Raw genomic sequence first — 10,239 nt, forward strand, 5'->3', positions numbered from 1 at the left:
GGCCTTTGGAAACTTCCAACATGAGTTTTTGCGCGCGCTCTCCCGCGAGTAGATTCGGTTGCTGCCACCATGGTCACATATGTAGCAAAGAAAAAGACCATGCGTGGTTGGTCTAACCGACGAGCGACGAGGGAAGAGGGAAGTCAGGAGACCACACGTTCCAGGCCCGTACAAGTGACCGCAGACAGTGGCGTGGGAATGTTTATTTATTTTCATTTATTTTATTTATTGATCAATTTATCTGGTCGGCACCGGGATAGGATTTTTTCCGCACTGCTGCTGCTGCTGTTGTAACTGACAGTTGTTTCAACGCGCATGAGCACTATGAAATGAGGGATATTACTTTTTTTTGTCGGAGAGTACATATAGCTCTTTAGAGCTGCTGCGAGGTGCGATAAACAATTTATCGAAATGTCGTACTTTTATTGGCGTTGTAAACTTATCGCAATCTATTTTTCATGATATTGAGTGATTGTTTCGCAGTGCATGATTCGATTTAATAATTTATGGTTTTGTATTTCTCAAAATTTTCTGTCAAATAGTATTCTCCCAAATAGCAAAAAGCTACTTTTTAGATTTGTTAGTTTTCTTGGATCCTTTTGCTTTCTTTTTGCCTTTTGATTTCTTGCCTTTACCGAATGGTCCAAATCCTTTCCGAACCATAACACCTCGCCACCAAGCCTGTTTCGAAATAAAAAAAAATCATTTTTAAAACTCAGAAGAATCTGATTTAACAAACCTGCAGCTGTACAGCATACTTATGGCACAATCTATTGTGCTCTTCTTCCTTGATATAGTCGATTTCCATTTGTTCTAGTTGGGCAATTTCCTTATTCATTTCTTCCATCTCTTCTTTCAGCTCATCCCAAAGGCGTTTCTCGGTGCGAGCCTTTTGGAGACGGGAATCCACCTGTTCTTTCTCGCATTCGAACCGCACCTTCCAATCGTCGATATCGGTTTCCAACTTGGCCAGTTGCCAGTCGTAGAAGTCGTTTGTCTGACGAGCAGCTCGCAGTCCTGATTCCACTGCCGATTGTTGGCGATCTATGTCCTTACGGAACGATTCCGATCTGACCGTGATGGAGTAGATCAGTTGTTCTTGCCGGGCGGATGCCCACTTGTCGACGAATCTGTTGCGAGCGATCTCCAGTTGTTCTTGTTCCTTCGTGAAATAAATAAAGTGAATTATGTGCAATGCTGTATTGGAGACACACACAAATCTGGATTTTCGACCGCATCTCTCGCTATGTAACAATGAGTAAAGTTTAACAAGACTCTCCCCTAGAATTACATAACGCTAACTCATACCCCCTCATTTTCATGATTGCAGAAAAAATTTCAATTAAAGGTTTGAATATATTTTATTATGTTATAGATAGGGTGGGTGACTCATTTCCGTCATACGCATTAATTTTTTTTATTATAGTCATTTTGACGCTCTTGGGTCATTCGTGACTTATCTAGGCGTGAGATTTGAACTCTTGACTTTGGCGTGAGAGGTATGGATGCTAACCACTGCGCCGGGATCGCCCCCACATTAAAAATTATGAAGCCGAACAGATACATCCAACAGCCGAGTATTAGTACAAGACACTGAAGAATTCTGCACATTGTAGATGAAATACGCGTATCTGTCAAGGATAAGCAAATAAGGTAGTGGAATTAAATGGAAATTACTTATCCTTCTCTCTCTCTCTCTGTTTATACAGGTATTGCACTGAGACGCCTACATTCATCAGGATTCTTTGCTCACGAGTTCAATTACGAATGCTTTTAACTAAAATTTACGGTGATGTCACCGAATATTCAGTTCACCGAATAGTCGCTGGCCTATTAAACTGAATAGGCCAAATATTTACTGGTAAACCTACCTTACTAGCTCAATTAAAGTTAAAAAACAACAACAAACATTTGTTTTCGCAGAACTTGCAACTTGCAAGCATACAGTCAATTAAGTTTACATTTGATAGTATATACAGTTATGAATTAAGTCAACAGTAATAATGTCATGAAAGTTACTCAGTTTTCAATTTCAGAGATTTGAAATTCCGAATCAAGCATGTAAACATTTCTGCATTTTCCGGAAGCAGGCGCGGGCAAATACTGCCTTACAAGCTTGAACCCTGCAGGGAATATAAACTGGTGTTTATTCCACCAGGTGTATGGATTGGCAGTTCTTTCGATCACTTTCTCCAAAATGTACTGCTCTATCGAGTTCCTTATTTGGCTTGAAGTCGGATTTGTAACCAGCGGTTGCTCTTTTCCTATTTCTGCAAAGCAGTCCCAAAAACCACTTGATGTCGAACCTGATTGAAGGCTGATGAAGCATTTATAGGAAGCGTTCTGGTTTGCTCAGGCTGCTCGTCGTTCCCGGTAATTTGAGCAATAATCTGATGTTTCAGGGCATGAGCTTCAGCTCACTTTCCGAGATAAAATTCAGTTTGAATTTTGGATTGATGACTGTAGCGTACGTGAAAATGTTCTCTTGCGTTATATTCTTGAAGCGCGACGGTGCAACGATTCCTTAGGTGCTTCCACAGCTCTATGATTTTTATTGTGCTTATACAGATTTAAGCGAAGGATGACTACGTATGAAATAACCTCAGAAATATTTTTTTTTTAAATGGCTTTAGCAAATCATGAAAAGGGTCAATCATGCTCCACTCAGACTCAGTCAAGTTTTTAATGTTGGCAGCTTCTCCCGCGTAGTAGGTTAACGCTGTTCGCTGATCCATCAACCGGTGTAACATATAATACGTAGAATTCCATCTGGCGTGGACATTCTGAAGAAGTTGACGTTCTGGTAATTCATATTTGGTTTGCATTTCAAAAAACTTGTTGCAGGTCAACGGAGAATGGTTGAAATGGGTTACGATGTTACGAGATTTAGTAACCAGATCTCTTACCAATTTCTGACACTCGAGGGCGTCAACAACTACCTCTTGCAAAGTATGAATGAAACAACCAGCATTAGGCAACTCGGCCGTGTCCAATCCTTTAATCATGTTGGCAGCGTTATCACCTAGAATGAGATGCAAAGTTGAGGCAGGTATGTTTCATTCAGCCAATATTTCGTGAATTTTCAAACCAATCCTTTCACCGGTATGGGATCCAGTAAATTCGCATGTATTCAATATTGCATGCTGTCTACAACACACGCTATGTCTAAAGGCACTTTTTTTGCAACTTTCATGTACCTCAATTTTTTCATCACATGAAGTTAATATTGATCCTAACAATCAAATCTGTGAAGGTTTTAAAATATTTCATCTTGGGTTTTTTTGAGAAAAAGTGTTTTGAAGTATACTTAGGAGTTTATGGACTATTGACGATACAAAACTGTTAAGGATCGAAACAAATTCAGCAGAAAATGATTGAAAAGGTGTTTAAAGTTGTCAAAATACTACGTTTCACTGGAACAGTAAGATTCCCTCTTCGGTACCGTAAGATATCGTAACTTTGTCATGTTTAAATAAATAAAATGAGTTGATAACAATGGTTTAGTCTCTAAATTTACTATTATTACACTCGTTTACAGCATATTTGAACTTTGTCGCTGATGGTAATTTCCCATGTAAAATCGTGCGCTGAATCCAAAAATGTTGTCAGAAAAAATGTCAGTAGGATAGTAGCATCCATATTGTCCAAAACCTTTAGCTGATGATCAAAATTGCTTCCTTCTAAAACTACACGTTTATCAAGCACCTACAATGGCGACCAGCGAATCCAAATTGCGCATGCTGAGTCGCATTTGCAGCAACCACCCAATTTGAAGCGTTATCGTCGATCACATTTCATAAGAGAACCTTAAAAGAGAAAGCTATATCACAACAAATTCTCTTTATCATACCTGTTTTCTAAGACATGGAGTGTAAGTTGTTCCATCAGCGACCCAATGAGACAGCTTATGGAAGTTACATTCAAATTCAACTCCATGTTCATAAGTTTTTCCTTGATTTCGTTGAACTTCGATGAAATTCTTCAAGCTTTCCTGATGTTCTTAGAACTTCTTTGAAGTTCACAGAACGTCTCTGAGTTTAGCATTTTCTGGAATTCTCAGATATTTCTTTAAGTTCCCAGTATTTCACTAATGTTATTAAATTTTCCCTGTGGCTCACAGACCATCCTAAAGTTTACAAACATTTCCTGGTGTTTGAAGAACTTTTTGCAGAGTATCATTGAAATTCATATAATGTTGCTATAATTCACAGAACTCTCTTGAAGTGCGTAGAACTTACTGTTCTGAAGCTCACAAACGTCCCAGAACTTCTCTGAAGATCGAAGCATATCTTTAAAGTTTAAAGAATTTTCCTGAAGTTTGTAGAACTTCCCTGAAGTTTGTAGAACTTCCCTGAAGTTCAATAAACTTCTCTGAAAGTTACTAAAATTCACACAGTTCCATATAGTTCGCAGAATTTCCTAGAAAGTCGCTGAACCTTCTTGAAAGTTCCCTTAGAGAAAATATGCGAACTGCAATGAAGCTCCAGCAGTTCTGTAGTAATTCAAGGTGAGGGCTACCTAAACTCACTGGGCAAGAGTAGCTAACCTCATGGGAGTTCAATTCCTGTTTTATCGGCGTTATCGGTTAAACGATTTTCAAAAAAAAAAATCGCCATGGTTGCCAGAATTTATATTTAATCTCGCCGTTGAGTCAAACATGTCTATTCATTTTTTAAAAATACAAGGAAATGTTTTGCCGCACAGGATTGCAAATGCCACCTTCGCCACCTGCTGAGTACAAGACACAAAAATGTCGGATATAGTAGGTATCCTTTATTGAACTCCGCTAAAAATCATTCAACAATCGTCGCTACTAAAGTTTTTCTTAACAGAGTCGCTTTTTCGAAGCACAACAAGTGAATGCTCTATTTTCTTCGTGATTTTTTTTTAATTTTCCAAATTTTCTACACGATACATCTATAAAAAACACTCGGAGCAGGACGAAAATCAATGCCTACTATGATTACGTGGCTGTCCTAGACTATCCTGCTCGTCATTTATCTTTTACTCTTATGAGGGAAGAGAAAATAAACAAGATGTTCTAGCAACAAATATTAATTGATTTTGCGTAAACGGATCAATACGAATCTTACTTGAGAGTCAAATAGAGCTTTTTAAAGCCATTTGGATTAATTCAATCAACTTTTAAACCTTATTTAACTCCTAAGTTCAATTAGTAATAGTTTTGTATCGTCAACAGGGCCATATAATCCTTCATAATCGACTTTGTAAGCTTCATAACACTTTTTCTCAAAAAACCCAAGGTGAAATATTTTATAACTATCACATATGATTGTTAGGATCAATTTTAACATCCTGTGAAGAAAAATCTGAGGTACATGAAAGTTGCAAAAAAAGTGCCTTCAGACTTAGCGTGCAACATTTGTCGTCTAGCCAGTGACCTGTTAAACTGATGACAGCTCTGTTGCTTAGTGAAGACCAAATGTCTGTAGTGCTTGAAATGAATCCTTTTCGAGCCGGTAGTTCCTGTATCGTTCTTCTGCATTTTACAAAAAGATCGGGAAGAATCACAATCCATAGTGAAAGCGAATAGGCGAGCAAAACGGTGAAACGAATGTAAGGAATAATATAAATAATGGGAATTCCTATTATCGATATTATTTTTTACATTCGTTTCACCGCTTAACAGATTGGTAGAGTTATTTTCAATCGATTGGTGTATTTGAATTTCATTTTCATCTATAAATGACAATGTTACAAGTGTTCAAACCCTAACATCTTGTCGTAACGGTCGCAATTTATGATTTTCGATTTACCCTTTGAACCATTCCGTAAGACGTAGTCTACGTTAAAAAAAAAAATGTAAAAGGAGACTTATTCCCGAGAGTTGCTTGATCCCAGGATGCCTGTAAAAAAGAATACCGAAGGACATCTCAGGAAAAGGGGATAAAGTCTCCTCAATTTAAAAACTGCGATTTTTGGCCAATAACCGTACTTTTAGGAACGTTATATTATGTTTGAGGCTCTAGAGTATTTAAAAAGTTTAAATGGTCCCTCTCCCTTATAAAAATGCATGTCATCAAAAGGGGATCAAGTCTTCTCAAATTTTTCGAAGTACGATTTTAAACATCTTTTAGAAAAAAAAGTGCTTTTTTATAATTTTTCATCACTTCGGATACTTTTGAGCATTTATAAAGTTACAAAACATATTTTTCAAAAACTTTAATTTTTGCGTCGAGTCAACTCTTAGCTTGATTTTTGCACGTTGTGAATAGTCTTGCAATATCAAAGGAGCTTGTAAAACCAATATCAAGCATGATATTTTGAACCAATATCACGCGTGATGTTGAGAGCGTATGATAGTGGAAAAATATCATTTGATTGATCCTGATGAATGTGGGCGTCTTAGTGGAATACCTGTATATATACAGGGGTTACTCAAAATAATTAGGATAGGCAAATTTTTGGTCAACTTTTGAGTGTTGTAACTTCGTCAAATATGATCCGATTTTAAATCTTCCAAAAGCATTTGACTGGAAAACTAATATTGTTTTACGGTGTAGTCACGAAAATAATCCTGGTCACCGGATACCGGCGATATTCCGAGTTTTCGGAGGGCTTGTCTAACTTGCTAAATTTTTGGTGAAATTTTATGTATAATGCTGGTTAAATATATATATTTTAAAGTAAATACAACGAAAGAAGAACCATTTCTTAAGCGAATCATATGCCAAGAACTGAAATCGGCCTATAAACAACCGAGATATGGCCATTTCCCTGGAATCGGTTCTGGTGAAGGGTTCTGAATGCGGGCAGATCATTTAATCACTCAAAACATGCCGTGTGATAGCTCTTTCTTCATGATTTCTCGTCAATAGACTTTCAATAAACTTTAAATGCATCATTGACCACATTGGCCACTCTCGGAACATCCAGTATGCCCCCGGGGGAACCTGGAGTAGGGGACAACTGCAATTTTTACACCAAAACATACCGTGCGACAGCTCATTCTTCATGGTTTTTCAAGAATAGGCTTTCCATAAACTATACATGAATCATTAACCACATTGGCCGCTCTTGGAATCACGGGATACCCCCGGGGGAACCTGTAGTAGGGGGCAATTGCGTTTTTATTCAAAGGCGTGCCGTGCGACAGCTCTTTCTTCATGGATTTTCATGAATATTCTTTCTCTAGACATAAAGTGAATCATTTACCACATTGGCCGCTCTCGGGACCTCTGGTATGCCCCCGGGGAAACCTGGAGCAGAGAACAATTGCATTTTTACACCAAAACGTGCCGTACGACAGCTCATTCTTCATGGTTTTTCATGAATAGGCATTCATTAAACTTCAAATGGATCAGTGACCACATTGGCCGCTCTCGGAACCACTGGGATGTCCCGAGAGAACCTGTCGCAGGGGACAATTTTGTTTTAACTCGAAAACGTTCCGTGCGACAGCTCTTTCTTCATGGATTTTCATGAATATTCTTTCTATAGAATTGAAGTGGATCATTGACCACATTGATCTTTCCTGGGATGACCGCATTGACTGGAATGCCCTGGGGGGAACCTGTAGTGCGGAACACGACGAGGACTTTACACACCTGCCATGGCCAGCACAGTCGCCGGATTCAAATATAATTGAGCCACTTTGGTCGACGTTGTAAGCTCGTATTCGAAGCGTTTTTCCTCCTCCATCGTCGTTGAAAACGCTTGAACATCTTCTGTTCCAAGAATGGTACAACATTCCACTAGAAGCCATCCAAAAACTTTATGAATCAATTCCCAGACGAATCCAAGCTGTTATTGAAGCAAATGGTGATCCAACAACATATTAGACGGTTCCTTTATAACATTTTCCTACAATTTTAAATGGCATTCTTAATTTATAAATAATAATTCATTAATAATACATAGCTTTGCAAATAGCAAATAGCTTTGAAACCCAGATTAAAAGCGCAACATTGCAAATAAGAATGGTTTATTCGCACTGTCACTATTGTTTATTTGAAATGCAGGAAATGGCACTAACTGATGGTCACTAGTAAGCACAAAAGTGCTGGCAAACATCTCCAGAGCTGACGTCGACAGTCATTTTGTTCATTAAAGAGTTGTTGTTGTGCTCTTGCTACACCTTACATTAATACAAGAGAGAGACTTTTATTGGTCTACAACCAGAGTTTAACGACCTAATCTCCCTATCCACTGCTAGTAGTCAATGGTCCATTTCAAGACTTCAGATAGTTCGAGCTGTCGAACGGCATTGTGAAGTGAAGATACAATTTTCCTCTTACATGTTATCCTGGGGCATTTGCTGGTTCCAGAATGAGCTCCCCAATGGCATTGTTTTGTGTAAAAATGTGATTGAATCCTACTACAGGTTCCTCCTAGGGCATTTCAGTGACTCCGGAAAGGTCAATGTGGTCAATGATCCATTTCAATTCTATAGAAAGCATATTCATGAAAAACCACGAAGAAAGAGCTGTCGCACGGCATGTTTTGGTGTAAAAACGCAATTGACCCCTGCTACAGGTTCCTTCGGGGGTATCCCGTGATTCCAAGAGCGGCCAATGTGGTCAATGATTCATTTGAAGTTTATGTAAAGCCTATTCTTGAAAAACCATGAAGAATGAGCTGTACAAATGTAATATTTCACTGATATTTCACTCTTTTAAATATGATTGAAAATTTTCGTTTTTTGACACCGCTAATAAACGTTGCCAACTTGAAATTGAAATTGAGAAGTTTTTGATTCAAATTAAACAAAATTCTGAGAAATAAGACTTCAAAAGTTTTATTATTATTGCTTCTTTTAATCATATATAATTTCAGGTTTTTAATTTTTTAACTAATAAACAGTTTTTTTCACATTAATCAAATTTGGCGCTTGACCATACGACATTCGACCAAACGGCATTCGAACAAACTGCATTCGGCCAAAACGACATTCGGCCAAACGGCATTTGGCTAAACGGCATTTGGCTAAACGGCATTCGGCCAAACGGCATTCGGCCAAACGGCATTCGGCCAAACGGCATTTGGCCAAATGACCCATTCGGCCAAATGGCATTTGGCCAAATGACCCATTCAGCCAAATGGCATTCGACCAAACGGTGTTAGGCCGAATGGCATACTGTCAAGTGGCATTCGGTCAAATAACCCGGAATCACGATCAATTCGTGAAAACTGCCTCAAAAGACCGTATCTTCTTGCAGGTATTATTCCTTTGAATTTTTAATCAGCATTGGAAATATTCTTTGATGCTGTTGATAAAATCTAAATGTTCATAGTAAAAAAACGCGACAGACTTACATACAGCTCCTGATTGACATCTTCAAAAGCGCTTTTCAAGTCAGATAAATCGGTCTCCAGTGCTTGAATTTCCATCCGATTTTTCAACAACTGCCTGTAGCTGAACTCGTCTTCATTGCTATCGGTCAGATTGGTCCTTGCTGAATCATTTCCATCCGGCGTCGTTTGCTCCAAGATCCGATGAAAATCGTCTTCCAAGTACGAAATTAGCTGATCGACGAGCTGTCCGATGGAGTATACACCCGTTGGATCCAGACAGTCCTGGTTGGCTGAGTTTAGATGGAGGATCTTCAACTTTCCGAGTGAATGTTGCACAAGTTGGCAAATTCCAATTTGTTCGATTCTGTCTATGGAGTCCATTCTCGTTCGTATCCAACCGTTGACAACCGGAAATGAGTGAGTGTTTGCGTGCCGAGCAGTAGCCTTCTGAGTTTGAACAGAAAATTTTCCCACAGATTTTCATCAGCCACGACCAGCAGTGGCGGCGGCATCCTGCCTTTGGCTTGAGCAGAAATATTCACCAAAAAGGAATTAACCCTGATAAGATATCGCGCTTGCTGTACAAAGAAACATTTAAGTCCAAACAGCTTCTGTAACAGCATGGGGAATCAGCAGCAAATCCATACGGTATGCTACATTTGCTCATATCTGCCGCCTCGCGCTCTCAGGAACGGGAAAAAAGGCATTCCCAGCTGAACTCCACCGCCGACCGATGATCTGCGGATGAATACCACGAGCCCATTGAATTACACTCTATCCATTTAGACTTCGACCGACCTACCGACCGCGGGCTTATCAGTCCTTCCGCGCATGTAAGTAGCATCCCTTTTGGCTTAATTCTCCACCGCAGCAGGATGATGACGACGGGAACAAAAAGCTTTTAAGCCAAAACTTTTGCAAGGCCCCCGTCGTAGCCCTGGCTTGGGAGGCGAGACCAGTGTAAGGACGAGGGTCCATTGTTAG

The 10,239-nt window shown here is 39.2% G+C and overlaps 1 protein-coding gene across 1 annotated transcript; it reads right to left on the minus strand.

Moving 5' to 3' along the window:
• Positions 1-730: 730 nt before the first annotated feature.
• LOC135714146 (uncharacterized) lies at positions 731-9,642 on the minus strand. Its single transcript, XM_065237435.1, has 2 exons — positions 9,277-9,642; positions 731-1,162 (listed from the first exon to the last, which is right to left on the minus strand). The coding sequence occupies exons 1-2, from the start codon at positions 9,634-9,636 to the stop codon at positions 731-733; spliced, it is 792 nt and encodes a 263-aa protein (XP_065093507.1). The 5' UTR covers positions 9,637-9,642.
• Between the last annotated feature and the right edge of the window lie 597 nt (positions 9,643-10,239).

The sequence above is a fragment of the Ochlerotatus camptorhynchus genome, unplaced genomic scaffold (genome assembly GCF_037179485.1).
Source record: "Ochlerotatus camptorhynchus isolate MF236.1 unplaced genomic scaffold, CSIRO-AGI_Acam_v1.1 ptg000622l, whole genome shotgun sequence".
Classification (NCBI taxonomy): Eukaryota; Metazoa; Arthropoda; class Insecta; order Diptera; family Culicidae; genus Ochlerotatus; species Ochlerotatus camptorhynchus.